Consider the following 16,147-nt stretch of genomic DNA (forward strand, 5'->3'; position numbering starts at 1 on the left):
TTAGTTTTGTGCTGTACTGACTCGTCGTCAGGGTGAAAGAACAGAGAATAGAGTTTGGATTTGTTCCAAAGCCCCATGTGCGTTCTTCCTGTCTTCCTGTCTTCCTGTCTTCCTGTCTTCCTGTCCTGCTGGTCTTACCTGACACAGAGAGTATCCTTCATACAGATGGAAGTGACCCTGCATGAAGACGCAGGACTTTCCCTCGATCGTCCCAAACACCAGACATCCTTCATGTCCTGCAACTGGGACACAGCAGGGTGACAGAGGGTTAGTCTCCATTCATATTCCTGGTGCCAGGTGCCTGGTGCCAGGCACCTGGCACCAGGCACCTGGCACCAGGCACCAGGCACCTGGCACCAGGCACCAGGCACCAGGCACCAGGCACCTGGCACCAGGCACCTGGCACCAGGCACCTGGCACCTGGCGCCAGGCACCAGGCGCCTGGCGCCAGGCACCTGGCACCAGGCACCTGGCACCTGGCACCAGGCACCAGGCACCTGGCACCTGGCACCAGGCACCAGGCACCTGGCACCAGGCACCAGGCCTGCATTCAGCCCAACAAAACGCAGCTAAACGTTTCTTTAAAGGGAAAAGGTGGTACTGAACTTCCTGTTGTGTTACACAAGCGTTGCAACTACAGCAGCTGAGAAGGACATTCTTTGTGTTCTTTACAAAGAATTTTCAGAGCCTGATGAAATCGGTTTAAATTCGTGTTTAATACCATAAATATGCTCAATGTTCCAGTCACTGCCCTTGCCGTCCAGAATAGCAGAGAACATCCCAATGCAGTGAAGGGGTTTGTGGAAACTGTGCTTCCTAATTATCCAACATTTGCCTCATTTGCATTTCAGGATGACAAGGCAAACATTTCAGGTGAAGGATAATCCACTTCTTACCTTCAGACTGCGTTACCATCTATATGAGCTAATTATTTTATTATGAGTATTAGGCCTATCATTATTGCTGATCACTGTTGTGATATGATATTGTAATATTTACCATTATATATTTAGAGGAGTAGAGTGGAGTAGAAAAGTTTATGAAAGTGTCACTCCACATTGGTAGATACAATAGCAAAAGATTCAAACATGTCTTCTAATTAGTTCAATTGGCCCTTCCTAAGTCCCGCCCCTTTTCGCTCTGTGCTCCAATAACAGTTGAGCAAGCTTGGTACCAGGCAGAACCTCGGTCAACTTTCCCCTTTCTTGATAAGCTATGTGCTAGGCTCGTCTATGTTGTGTCTGCGGGAGCTGTAAAAGCGACACTCGATACCCGGACCGTATGGAAGGCGTTGTGTTTATTCCATTCCCAAAACCCAAAACAAAGTTTGTCCGATGTAAAGAGTGGATTAGGTTGTGCGGTAGACCTCACCATCAGCTGGACATCATCACCAAGGACACCTACGTCTGTTCAAAGGTAACATTACTATGTAAAGTCACATTACATTGGTGTCACAATCTTCACGGACACATTACATTGTATATATTCACATCTTAAGTTAGCTAATGTTAGCAAAACGCTAGCTAACTAAATTTAGCTAGCTAACATATAGCTACATCAAGGGGAGTTAGCCTCAATTTGCATTGTTTTGCCTTGTTCATAAAAGTTAACATTGTGAATATATCCTTCCATCACATACTGTAGTCCTTGCTGTCGGCTTCTTGAAGCTATATTGCCTGACGCCCAGAAACCATCTAATACACACTGTGGCACCCGGCTAAACGGAACCGGCATCGCCATGTTTCTTTATGTCAAACTTGTCCGACCTAGTAACAGTAACTAAGGGTAACTAAGGGGGGCGGGACTTTGGATCGGTCAATTGTTGCAGACACCAAGCTGCAGCGGACGCATTTGTAAAGGACTTTTGTTGATCCATTGTGCGCACTGCCTTTTTAATACGGCGGGGTTTATATACACGTGGCTGCTGATTGGCTAACAGCTCTGACACACCCACCAGACGAGAGACAACGTACCTCAGAGCCCGTTTCATGACGTTCAACCCGGAAACCGTAGCAAAACGGTGCACACCGTTTTCAGATTGAACGTGCCCCAGGCTTTCCTTCCACCCAGGAAGTGACATCATGTGTTTAATACACAGGAAGTGAATTACCCGCAGAATAAGACTAAATGTAATACGGGAGTACCACAAGGTTCAATCTTGGGTCCTGTACTCTTCATCGATATCAATAACAAAGGGTTGAATATCACTAAATGTAAACCTTTATGCAGATGACACTATTGTATATTCGAGTGCTCCCACAGTCAGACAAGAATTTAATATCCTTAAATAAGGTTTGGATTCCATTCAGAGATCACTGATTGATCTCAAATTACTTGTCAAATCACTTGTCCACTGCAGAATATGAAATCAGCACATTCACAGGGTGTGGCGACTGACTTTTGGTATTTTTGCAGTGTTAGAGATTAATTTTCCCTCCTCAACACTCTTTGCTGAAACTTCCCCAGAAAGGTCGAGCACAGCGAGGTCCAGCTTCACATCGGACCTTTTAACCCTTTATGAGCCGGTTGTTGCAAAGACTCGGCAGCTAGCTGAAGGGAAGCGAGTCTTTCCCGTCAGAGCTCGAGGCTTCGGGTCGCTCTGCTGCAGGAACCCAGGTCAGTTTCATCTTTTAAATCACTTCTCAAAACACACTTGTACAGGAAAGTGTTTCTATAATGTTCTTTTATGTCCTGTTTTATCCCTGATTACAATTCTGTTTTTTATCTTTATTATCATGTCTGGTTTCTTTTTTATCTATTGTATTTATTTATTTCATTTGTTTTGGAAAGCACTTTGTAATGTTGCTTAGAAAATAAAATGTATTATTTATTATTATTAATATTGTTGTTGTTATTGTTATTATATGAATTATTATTGTATTATTGTTATTATTATTATATAGAATATTTCTTAAAGTATTTAAGAACCCAGAGGCAAAGACACTGGTTGTGCTGATAATTACTTTGATTAAAAAATTGTTCCTTGTTGTTTACCTCAGTGCTGTGATGTCATTAATAATGTCTGTAATTAATTTAATTATAAAACTGAGCAGTTTGACTCTTCTTCTTCTAAGCTGAAGAAGAAGAAAGTGACAGAAATCTGCTGGTCAGCTGTTAACCTTCATCCACTAACAGTCTGTTGTTTCACTGCTGTGTAAAGCTGCATGTCAGCCTGTCCACACACACACACACACACACACACACACACACACACACAAGGCCATCAGCAGGTAGTTGGATGGGAGCTCCGTTCCCCTCAGGCAGATGAATATTTCAGCGTGTCCAGTAAGACATCTTTATCATATTCAGCCTATTTTTATCCACGTCAGAATATTTTATTCATGCACTCTATTTATTCTTCCTGCTTCATTTTCACACCAGCTAATTCATTTGTTCCTGTTCTTCAACATTTACACACAGAACCCAGACTATGAGCCGGTGAACAAACTGCTGAGCTGTGAATTCAGAAACATTCAGTCAGTCTGAGCAGATGAAGCAGCATCAGGCTCTGCACTGTGAACAGCGTCCATGTTCTCTATAGAACCTACACAGTTCTAATAACAAACAGGCAAGTCACACTGATGAGGAGGCACGATGACTTTGATTCTGCTGCTGCACTGCTGCTGCACTGAGGAACTGTTTGGAAAAATCAAGTTGTGTTTCATCAGTTGTTCCTGCTGGATGAATCAGCATCAGCAACACTCACATTACTGTTTCTGATTCAGATCAGCTAAATGGACAAGTCTACCTGACCGAAAAGTGTACAATGGTAACCATGGTAACAGACCTCCATCTATTTATACTGCATTAGTACTGTATACAGTGGTAACCATGGTAACAGTCCTCCTTCATGTATTTACACTGCACTAGTACTGGGTTAGTACTGCAGACAATCCTTACTGAATGTTATACAGCAGATCCAGATTAATATATTTTAAAACAGCCAGTCCTTGTAACTTCTAACAGCTGAATAGATGAAACGTTCAAAATAATATATTTATTTATATATTTTATGTAATTTATGACTTTGAACTGGACGCCATGCTGGAATAGCGCTCCGCCGTCACAGTCCACCTCATGTTTCTGCTTCTTAACCACAAGTCAGACAAGCAGCTTGTGCCTTGGGCTTCGTGCCAGTGTTGACAATGAATTACTCACCATCTCCCAATATAAATGCCAACTCCAACCCAGTGATGTTAACACCAGATGAGGCTCCCGGGGCAAAATTTACTGGTGAGGTTGAAGTGCAAATTATATTGCAACTAAAACGATGGTTACAGTGCTGTGGACCATATTTTTATCTCCACAGTACGATTTGGTGACATTATGTAAACCTTTTTACTTGCGGGGAGAATAAAAATCTGAGTAAGATGAACTTGTTGGAGCTTTCTCAGCACCCAGGAATACGAAGGTAGGAGTTGTTCTGGACAGGACGTCAGATTAGATTAGATCAGAAATTAAGTTTGCCATTGCCGTGCGCCGGTCATTGTTTACAGTCCGATTAGCGACTTGAGACGCGAGAGTCGAACGTTTCTCCACACAAAACACAAACATCGATACTTTCTGTAGGTGTTTTAGGTCCAGACGACATTTCGGCTAATCTCTATAAACAGATATCTGCATATGAGACGTCGTCTCTCGACTCCGACTCCATTCTCGCGTCTCAAGTCTCTAATCGGACTGTAAACAATGACCGGCTCAGGAAGAGGAAGTCTTGGCCCGGATGTCCGCTGGTTACACCGGAAACCCCCAAATATTGGCCGTCGCCCCCAGAGTCTAATCGATGAGACCGATAGACGATGGGTTCAGAGGTTGAGTGCAGATAAACATGCTTTTATTTATTGTCTTGGCATTGAAATCCTCGTGTGGACGGCCTCAGGCTTGTATCCATCGTATGCTCTTGTCCATCTTGGGTTTCGGGAAATTTATAAAGCTAACACCGGCCATATGTGGTCGGTCCATATACCTAGTGTCACTGTTACACACTCTATAACAGCAGTGTTTTATGTACACCATGGCTCCAAAAATAAAAAGGGGTCCTAGGCCCCCGGGGGGCGGGGCTAACTCACCGGTGCTGACGGGGAAGTTGGGGATGTCCTGGTAGCGGAAGGTCTGCTTGTCGGTGGCTCCGTCCGCCAGCAGGCCGAGTCCCGAGCCGCAGATCACAGCGATGTTCGGCCGGTGGCTCGTCTGGTTCAGCAGCCACTCGGTCGTCAGCTTGTAGTCTTCAAACGAGCAGCAGCTGCAGAGACACACAGGTATTCAGGGTCCGGGGTTCCACACACAGCCTGTATTCAGGGTCCGGGGTTCCACACACAGCCTGTATTCAGGGTCTGGGGTTCCACACACAGCCTGTATTCAGGGTCCGGGTTTACATTCCTTCCAAAGGTTTAGTGCCTTGCTCAAGGACTCTTCGGCAGAGATGGATACACTGGCTGTTGGTGAGATTGAACCTGTGACCTTCTGGTGACACAACAGTAACAGTAATCAGTGGGCCAATAGAGTTAAGACGTGAAGACATGGGCGTGACTATTTCCAGGTTCTGGAAGAAAAAACACATTCATTTTTTCTTCTTTCTTTCTTCTTCGTTCAGACAAGTAGAACATGGTCCAGTGTTTTGGACCTGGAGACTGGAAACTGCACTTCATGACGCTATACTGAAGGTTTGTTTACATTCTGCAAAAAACATGAATACATTCTATAATTCTGTGTCTATGTGCTTGCCACACCGACCAAATCAATGTTGCAAGTTTGTTGTGCTATCACCATAGTAACGGCCTCTAAGGATCATGGGTATTGTAGTGTTTGGTGCCGTTTGAAACACAGAAGCAACAGAATTTCTCACTAACGAGGTTGAAACATTTCTAACTGAGGATCATCACAGCAACATGAGTCTGGTTCTCTGATCTCAGACTCCTGTGGGTCTCTGTTGTGTAATTTGGAGTCTACTGCTAAAGTTAAAATCCCAGAGTCCGGTGGCTGGAGAAAGTTCCAGAACCGAACATCTCGACTCCATGAGGCGGCAGAGCGACCTGACCGGGTTCAATCCCCATCTGCCTCCATGTTTCTGCTGAAGTGTCCTTGAGCAAGACGAACCCTCCTGCTGACGCTGCAGTGAACTGAGGAGCAAACTGTGATAATCCGTCTGATCATTAGCTTTAACGCTCCGTTCACAGGAACCATAAAGCAGATAAAGCAGATCTGACGAGGATAGGAAAGTGGGGAGGGTCGACAGTAAAACAGTAAAACAGTAAAAACAACCTTTAGACAAAGTTCAGAAAACAGACTTTTACAGAGAAAACAGGGTGACGTGACACATTAACAAAACATGTGAGCGCTGATCCTCAGATGGACAGCAGGGAATGGGATCAGAAGAATATTAAAATATGAAAAGGATTAAGATCAGACAGATGCTCAAAAAGTGACTGATGCCCCTCTCTCCTCTTTACTGACTGAAATATACACATTTACAGAAAGAGTTGTGAATGTTAAACTTTATCACAGTCTGTGGTTAAGCCTGGATCCTGGATCAGAAACTATTTCTACTTTTAGGTTTTACATACATTCCTATACTCTGGGCCTATATTTGTAAATTTGAGTCTATATTTATATATTGGAGGTCTGTATTGACCTATGGATTATTGTCTGACTTCCTAATTAAACCTCAGCTGGATTGGCAGACCAGCAGTCCATCACTCTACCAAATGTGTAATAATATATAAAGATAACATTTTATCTACATCAAGCTAACAGCTGAGCTGATTGTGTATTATTGATCGCTTTGTAGATGAGCAGTTTTCCTCAGAATGACTTCAGTAAACTGAATCTGTCATGAACACAGCTGACCGACACGCAGCAACACACTGCAGCAGCAGAATGATTTTCCTGGTTTTGGTTCTACTTAGAACCAGCAACCTGAAAATAAGCTGCTGCTCTACAGTCTAAACCTGTTCCTTAGCTTGTTCTTCCCCTCACTCCGATCATTCTGGAGTCACAGGAACCTAAAATCTACTGTCAGGTGCTGTGACCTCCGACCTTTCACCTCCTGCTGTTGGCTGACTGGAACGTTCGAGGAACTGAAGCCGATTCTCTCTGGATCAGATAGATGATCGAACACAGATGAGATGTAAAGTTAAAGAAGAAAAAGGTTTTACCAGGAGTTTCCTTTGGTGTGCATCGTCCAGCAGAGGAGGGAGAGGAGGAGGAGAGGAGAGACGAGACGAAGACTGACGAGACAGAGAGAGAGAGAGAGACGGAGAGAGAGAGAGACGGAGAGAGAGAGAGAGAGACGGAGAGAGAGAGAGAGAGAGACGTAGAGAGAGAGAGAGAGAGACGGAGAGAGAGAGAGAGAGACGGAGAGAGACTTTTCATTGGCTGATAAATGCAGCTGGTAAATGCAGTCTGGGTCATAGACATGTGTGTGTAACCTTTGACCTCTGCTGTTTGTGCAGCAGTGTGTGTGTGTGTGTGTGTGTGTGTGAAGAGTAAAGTGCTGTTTGTGTTGGACTGAAGCAGCGAGTGTGGAACATTACATCCTAATGTTGCAGCAGTAACTTCTGAATCCAGTAAAGACAAATACGACAACACTAGAATGTGTGAAGTAGAAACAATGAAATGAAAACAAAAAACAAAAACAACTGAATGACAGCAGGAAGAGAGTCTGCAGAGAACTAGAACACTGACACTAAGAAAATAAATGAATGGAAAAACATGATAGAAAATATCCCAAAAGTAAGAAACGATCACTGTGATCCCACAGATCTGCACATACTGGTCCTCACAGCTTCTTACTGTAATACACTGTAAGTCATTCAGTCTATAATAATCCTGTGTAAGATCATTGGTTGAACTTGTTGAAGAAATGATGTTTAATATCTCTTGAAAAAAACATTTCTTTATGCTCTTAGTTTGTTGTTCACGCCACATTCTGTTTTCTCAAACAGATTCCTGTCGAACTCGTCCAGGACCCATCTACAGACAGAGTGATCTGGAACAGACAGGACCTAAACCATGAGAGACCTGATCTTCTGATGCTGATGTAGCACCAGGACGATTTAAGAGTAGTAACATTACCGCGGTTGAGTCAGGATTGATAGCTAGTAGGAGATCATTTTCTGTTTTCAGTAAAATAATAAGATCTAAATCCTGATTGAAACGGTTTGAATCAGCTGTTGCTGGACATCAGTCAGTTGAGATCAGTCAGTAGTTCTGAAGAACTTCTGGACCAAGGTAGTGGATCATTCAGGTTGTTTTAAGAGCGGAACGTTAGTAGAAAGTGACAACTTGATGGTTGAACATTGAACACTGAGGGTCCTGAAGGGTCCAGACTGTCCTGACCTGGACAGAGGGTCAAAGAAACTGTGAGAGTTCACGAACCGCCTGAGAAACACCAAGAGAGACATTCAAGACGGGGAAAGTCAACTGTGTACGACAGTGTGTGAGGCGTGTACCTCATCTTCACCATGTCTTCACCTCATCTTCACCATGTCTTCACCTCATCTTCACCATGTCTTCACCTCGTCTTCACCATGTCTTCACCTCATCTTCACCATGTCTTCACCTCGTCTTCACCTCGTCTTCACCTCGTCTTCACCTCGTCTTCACCTCGTCTTCACCATGTCTTCACCTCATCTTCACCTCGTCTTCACCTCGTCTTCACCATGTCTTCACCTCGTCTTCACCTCGTCTTCACCTCGTCTTCACCTCGTCTTCACCATGTCTTCACCTCATCTTCACCATGTCTTCACCTCGTCTTCACCATGTCTTCACCTCATCTTCACCATGTCTTCACCTCATCTTCACCATGTCTTCACCTCGTCTTCACCATGTCTTCACCTCATCTTCACCATGTCTTCACCTCGTCTTCACCATGTCTTCACCTCATCTTCACCATGTCTTCACCTCGTCTTCACCTCGTCTTCACCTCGTCTTCACCTCGTCTTCACCTCGTCTTCACCACGTCTTCACCTCGTCTTCACCATGTCTTCACCTCATCTTCACCTCGTCTTCACCTCGTCTTCACCATGTCTTCACCTCGTCTTCACCTCGTCTTCACCTCGTCTTCACCTCGTCTTCACCACGTCTTCACCTCGTCTTCACCATGTCTTCACCTCATCTTCACCTCGTCTTCACCTCGTCTTCACCATGTCTTCACCTCGTCTTCACCTCGTCTTCACCTCGTCTTCACCATGTATTCACCTCATCTTCACCTCGTCTTCACCTCGTCTTCACCATGTCTTCACCTCGTCTTCACCATGTCTTCACCTCGTCTTCACCTCGTCTTCACCACGTCTTCACCTCGTCTTCACCTCGTCTTCACCACGTCTTCACCTCGTCTTCACCACGTCTTCACCTCGTCTTCACCATGTCTTCACCTCGTCTTCACCTCGTCTTCACCTCGTCTTCACCATGTCTTCACCTCGTCTTCACCTCGTCTTCACCATGTCTTCACCTCGTCTTCACCATGTCTTCACCTCGTCTTCACCTCGTCTTCACCTCGTCTTCACCATGTCTTCACCTCGTCTTCACCTCGTCTTCACCTCGTCTTCACCATGTCTTCACCTCATCTTCACCATGTCTTCACCTCGTCTTCACCTCGTCTTCACCTCGTCTTCACCTCGTCTTCACCTCGTCTTCACCATGTCTTCACCTCATCTTCACCTCGTCTTCACCTCGTCTTCACCATGTCTTCACCTCGTCTTCACCTCGTCTTCACCTCGTCTTCACCTCGTCTTCACCTCGTCTTCACCACGTCTTCACCTCGTCTTCACCATGTCTTCACCTCATCTTCACCTCGTCTTCACCTCGTCTTCACCACGTCTTCACCTCGTCTTCACCTCGTCTTCACCTCGTCTTCACCATGTATTCACCTCATCTTCACCTCGTCTTCACCTCGTCTTCACCATGTCTTCACCTCGTCTTCACCTCGTCTTCACCACGTCTTCACCATGTCTTCACCTCGTCTTCACCTCGTCTTCACCACGTCTTCACCTCGTCTTCACCTCGTCTTCACCTCGTCTTCACCTCGTCTTCACCTCGTCTTCACCACGTCTTCACCTCGTCTTCACCTCGTCTTCACCTCGTCTTCACCATGTATTCACCTCATCTTCACCTCGTCTTCACCTCGTCTTCACCATGTCTTCACCTCGTCTTCACCTCGTCTTCACCACGTCTTCACCATGTCTTCACCTCGTCTTCACCTCGTCTTCACCACGTCTTCACCTCGTCTTCACCTCGTCTTCACCACGTCTTCACCTCGTCTTCACCTCGTCTTCACCACGTCTTCACCTCGTCTTCACCATGTCTTCACCTCGTCTTCACCTCGTCTTCACCTCGTCTTCACCATGTCTTCACCTCGTCTTCACCTCGTCTTCACCATGTCTTCACCTCGTCTTCACCATGTCTTCACCTCGTCTTCACCTCGTCTTCACCTCGTCTTCACCTCGTCTTCACCTCGTCTTCACCATGTCTTCACCTCATCTTCACCTCGTCTTCACCTCGTCTTCACCATGTATTCACCTCATCTTCACCTCGTCTTCACCTCGTCTTCACCATGTCTTCACCTCATCTTCACCATGTCTTCACCTCGTCTTCACCATGTCTTCACCTCATCTTCACCTCGTCTTCACCACGTCTTCACCTCGTCTTCACCTCGTCTTCACCATGTCTTCACCTCATCTTCACCTCGTCTTCACCTCGTCTTCACCATGTCTTCACCTCGTCTTCACCTCGTCTTCACCTCGTCTTCACCATGTATTCACCTCGTCTTCACCTCGTCTTCACCTCGTCTTCACCATGTCTTCACCTCGTCTTCACCATGTCTTCACCTCGTCTTCACCTCGTCTTCAACTCGTCTTCACCTCGTCTTCACCACGTCTTCACCTCGTCTTCACCTCGTCTTCACCACGTCTTCACCTCGTCTTCACCTCGTCTTCACCATGTCTTCACCTCGTCTTCACCTCGTCTTCACCTCGCCTTCACCTCGCCTTCACCTCGTCTTCAACATGTCTTCACCTCGTCTTCACCTCGTCTTCACCTCGTCTTCACCATGTCTTCACCATGTCTTCACCTCGTCTTCAACATGTCTTCACCTCGTCTTCACCTCGCCTTCACCTCGCCTTCACCTCGTCTTCACCTCGTCTTCAACATGTCTTCACCACGTCTTCACCTCGTCTTCACCTCGTCTTCACCTCGCCTTCACCTCGCCTTCACCTCGTCTTCACCTCGTCTTCAACATGTCTTCACCACGTCTTCACCTCGTCTTCACCTCGTCTTCACCACGTCTTCACCTCGTCTTCACCTCGTCTTCACCATGTCTTCACCTCGTCTTCACCTCGTCTTCACCTCGCCTTCACCTCGCCTTCACCTCGTCTTCACCATGTCTTCACCTCGTCTTCACCTCGTCTTCACCTCGTCTTCACCATGTCTTCACCATGTCTTCACCATGTCTTCACCTCGTCTTCACCTCGTCTTCACCTCGTCTTCAACTCGTCTTCAACTCGTCTTCACCTCGTCTTCACCTCGTCTTCACCACGTCTTCAACTCGTCTTCACCTCGTCTTCACCTCGTCTTCACCACGTCTTCACCTCGTCTTCACCTCGTCTTCACCTCGTCTTCACCACGTCTTCACCTCGTCTTCACCTCGTCTTCACCTCGTCTTCACCACGTCTTCACCACGTCTTCACCTCGTCTTCACCTCGTCTTCACCACGTCTTCACCACGTCTTCACCTCGTCTTCACCTCGTCTTCACCACGTCTTCACCTCGTCTTCACCTCGTCTTCACCTCGTCTTCACCATGTCTTCACCTCATCTTCACCTCGTCTTTACCTCGTCTTCACCTCGCCTTCACCTCGCCTTCACCTCGTCTTCACCTCGTCTTCACCATGTCTTCACCATGTCTTCACCTCGTCTTCACCTCGTCTTCACCTCGTCTTCACCTCGCCTTCACCTCGTCTTCAACTCGTCTTCACCTCGTCTTCACCATGTCTTCACTATGTCTTCACCTCGTCTTCACCTCGTCTTCACCTCGTCTTCACCTCGCCTTCACCTCGTCTTCAACTCGTCTTCACCTCGTCTTCACCTCGTCTTCACCTCGTCTTCACCTCGTCTTTACCGCGTCTTCACCACGTCTTCAACTCGTCGTTACTTGTTCTTCACCTCTGTGTCATTAGTTCTAGCTGCAGGAAGACTGATATTAAGGTTTGGGTTACAGCCTGAATATGTAGGAACCTAATACAGTAATAAATAAATGTGGCAATCTAACAATAGAGTGTATCAATAAAATGTGTCAGAGCCTAAGGAGGCACTGATACAGAAGGTGTCGACACGAGGAGCAGAAACCTGCTGAGTCAGTAGAACACATACAGTATTTAAACAATACACAGACCTGTCCATGACTTTGTGTCTGTTACTCATTATTACAGTCACACAGTTACTGATTGACCACAGCAGAGGATCGATAGAGGATCAGGTGAGAAGTTGTTCTGGTCTGGACCAGCAGGTTGAAGTGTGTAGCTGGACTGTAGATGTCTAATGTAACTGTACTTAACATCCATTGCACATATCTTTATTTTATTTGTGTTGTATATATTTTTATATTTTAATATTGCCTACATTTTTTCTTATTTTTCAATGTTTTCTTATTCTTACTAGATTTTATGTTGACACCTGCACCAAGAGAAATTCCTTGTACATTGTACTTGGTGAATAAAGTTCTGATCCTGATCCTGATCCTGATCCTGATTCTGATAGGTGAAAAATAGATGGGAGACAGGACAAAACAGATTCTGCCAAAAACTAGTATCTCACTTAGATCTCACTAACCCTATTTACACTTATTAATAAATGTTTTATTTTCTTGGTTCCATCATCATAAGTTTCCTCCGACTGGATTTCGGTGTTCCACTTATTCAGACTGAAAGGTTTAATAAACAAAAAGAAAGAGATTCACTTCAAAACAATTCAGCAGCAGGACTAGTTTTGTAGATCTTGTCAGAATCTTCAGACCAGGATGACAACAGGAAGAACAGGTGTCACTGCAGCAGGATCACGGCTCACATGATGGTCTGATCTGTGCTCCGGAGCTCTGAGACGTTCTGACCTTCTGCTCCTCAGGCGCGTGATGCTGTGAATGGAAACATCAGAAAATAAAAAAATATCAACTTCATTTCTCTTTATTTCAGTGAGGGAGAAAGCAGGCGGCAGCCATCGAGGATTGAACCTCGGACATTTTTTAGCTCGGATGCAGCCATTGAACGCAACTGGTAGGTTCAGCTGGTAGATTCCCTGCTTGTGGTTTGGATGAATTCCAGGTTTCTCTTGTCTTCAGTTGAGGCTGTTGACCGTTGCTACAAATAAACAAAGTGACTCTCCAGCTACAGACCGACTGTAAGTCTTTAAACACCATGACTTCCTGCTGACGTTGTCTTTCCCATAATCCTCCACTGTCCTTCCATTAACTCCTGTACAGTTACTGTCATCGGTCTTGACTCCTTGCTCCGTTTCCTTCGTTTCCTCCCTCGTTAAAACTTCGTTAAGACAGAGTGCTTTGTTTGGCTAATTGGACAAGCCCATTGATTTTCACCAGCAAGGAAAACCATGATGGCCGCCATAATTACTGAGCTGACCTTTGCCGTTAAGGACAGGTCAAAGGTTAATGGCGCTCAGGAGTCGGTGACAGCGGTGAGAAATCTATATTCTGATTACAGGACCTTACAGTCACCATGGGAACCGCCCAACACACTGACTGGTTGACTGACTGGTTGACTGACTGTCCTCATCATCAGTTTTGTGAAGTTTTTGAAGTTGACAAAGAAAATTTCTTAAGATTCAGTGCTGCTTTCATTACATTCTGTAGCAGAACATATTCTTCATATTCTTCATATTCTTCATATTCTTCATATTCTTCATATTCTTCTTCACAGAGCCGCTGTGTTCTCTTTCAGAAATGCTTTACACTCGCACAAATAAATAAAAAAGAACAAACCCAGGACTGGGACATCCTGGACTCCTCTAGCTGCTAACAGTAACAGAAAACCTTTCTCCCAGTCACAGTCAAACTCTACAATACACATGCAGTGATTTCAGAGTTTGAGGAAAGTTGTCTGACTGCATTATATGCAGAAGCTTCATTGAGCTCCTGAACATCTGAGAGGTAAAACCGGAGCCTTGTTCACTCTGAAAGACTTTGGGCATGCCAAACAGAAATGACCTGAGTCAGCTGACCTGTCTGTTATCATGCGGAGGGGAAGCAGAGGAAACCTGGCCGCTCGGCAAACAGTCACAGCAGACTTTGAGCGGACGGACGAGCAGCGATCAATGATCAAATAATCAAGCGGCTGACTGCAGAACAGGATGCAGAGGAGCAGACCGGCTCGGCTCAGCAGCCAGCTGGCTCAAGGTTTTTAATGTAAACAGAGATGACACATTTCAACCAAGGAGAACGTCATGTGATCGTACGTTTTCCTATCAACTAAATGCCACATTATCATAAGAGGTCTGCAGAACTGAGTGGTGGAACGTAGACTACAATCTGAATGATCACCCTTAAAAAGAAAAATCTCTACTACAGCAGCTTCTGAATTGGCCCAATGTGAACAGGAACAATGTCAATGTTTTGTATGTGCTGAAGCACAAACCAAGAGGGGGGGGGAGGTGGTTCGAGCTCTCCCCCAGAAGCCAGAACCCAGAATCCAGTGGGCCGCCGGAGTCCTGGTCCCCTCCAGATGGTAGAACCTCACCAACGTATGTGGAGAAACCCACGATGTTTACACGAGGGAGGGGAAGGAAAACCCACTGTCTCCATCCTGAGACTGTGGAGATTCGGCTGCAGATCTCTTCAGCCTCTGTCGTATGTTCTTCTCTCTACGGGACAAGAACCCTCTCAGAACCCTCTCAGAACCCTCTCAGAACCCCTCTCAGAACCCCTCTCAGAACCCTCTCAGAACCCTCTCAGAACCCCTCTCAGAACCCTCTCAGAACCCTCTCAGAACCCCTCTCAGAACCCTCTCAGAACCCCTCTCAGAACCCTCTCAGAACCCCTCTCAGCACAGCGGCCCCCCATGACTCAGCGCTCTTCTCTATGTTTCCCATTCTCTGTCTCATCTCCAGAGTGAGACAGGCTTGATGCTGATCCTAATAACACCCAGGTGGCCAAACCGCCGTGGGAGGAGATAATCCTTCTCCTTTACACAGCCGATCTCTCCCATCACACACAGACTCACCGTCTCAAATTCACCCCCCGCCCAGATCGAGCGTCTCTCTGAGCTCGGCCTATCAGAGGCCTGACCTGACGCAGGCCGTCCACCAGGTCATGACAGTAAACTGCTCAGTCGGCGTCTTTTCAGTTCTCTATTTCTGACCTGCTGCAGGATCTGATGGATAAAGACAAGACTTTCTCTTCCACCAGTCTGCCTGTCAGCCAACTCTGCTTGTACTGGTTTCAGAGACAGACAGCTGGAGGCTCTGTCTCATATAAACAGGATAGATTCAAAGTTCCTGTCTTTATTGACAGCGTTTCTCCTGACGCTGACCTCAGCTAAGCAGACCGGAGTTTTTATTGCTATACAGAGTCGTCTACAGCACAGTCTACAGTGCAGTAGGCTATAGTCTACAGCAGTGGTTCTCAGTTCTGGTCCTCAGGAACCAGCGTGCTGCGGGTTTTCTATACAACCATGATCAACTGAATTCACCTGAAGTCCAGCTGTAAACCAGAACCTGGTCAGAAGGTCGGAATGTAGAACAGCAGGGATCCTGAGGACCAGGATCACAGTCTGGAGTCTATAGAACTGTAAAGATGTTCTCTGTTCTTCATCGCATAATACTGCATAATACTGCATAATACTGCATAATACTGCATAATACTGCATAATACTGCATAATACTGCATAATACCGCTTACTACCGCATAATACCGCTTACTACTATAGAACGGTATAATACCGCATAATACTGCATAGTACTGCACAGTACTGCATAGTACCACATAGTACCGCATGATACCGATACCACATTATACCAGATAATACTGCAAAATACTGCATAATTAATTTACAGCATAATGAAATACCATAATTTAATATATTTCATTAATGCTGAGGGTGCGATCTGTCGAACTGGGCGGGCGATCTCTCGGAAAACAAGATAGAG

At 45.8% G+C, this 16,147-nt stretch overlaps 1 protein-coding gene across 2 annotated transcripts in view; it reads right to left on the reverse strand.

Moving 5' to 3' along the window:
• pnp4b (purine nucleoside phosphorylase 4b) overlaps positions 1-14,710 on the reverse strand; it is a 23,274-nt gene extending 8,564 nt beyond the window's left edge. Inside the window, exons 1-4 of one of the 2 annotated variants that reach the window (XM_071545561.1) lie at positions 14,668-14,710; positions 7,155-7,206; positions 5,070-5,242; positions 139-242 (exon numbers count right to left, since the gene is read on the reverse strand). In XM_071545561.1, the coding sequence (XP_071401662.1) occupies positions 139-242; positions 5,070-5,242; positions 7,155-7,177 (300 nt within the window). In that variant the 5' untranslated portion in view covers positions 7,178-7,206; positions 14,668-14,710. Of the gene's footprint in view, positions 1-138; positions 243-5,069; positions 5,243-7,154; positions 7,207-14,667 lie in introns of those variants that run through there. The other variant, XM_071545560.1, reaches the window with a different exon arrangement.
• Between the last annotated feature and the right edge of the window lie 1,437 nt (positions 14,711-16,147).

The sequence above is a fragment of the Centroberyx affinis genome, unplaced genomic scaffold (assembly GCF_046629955.1).
Source record: "Centroberyx affinis isolate AG114_WGS23_722 - 3 ecotype Tasmania unplaced genomic scaffold, CSIRO-AGI_Caff_v1 ptg004962l_1, whole genome shotgun sequence".
NCBI lineage: Eukaryota > Metazoa > Chordata > Actinopteri > Beryciformes > Berycidae > Centroberyx > Centroberyx affinis.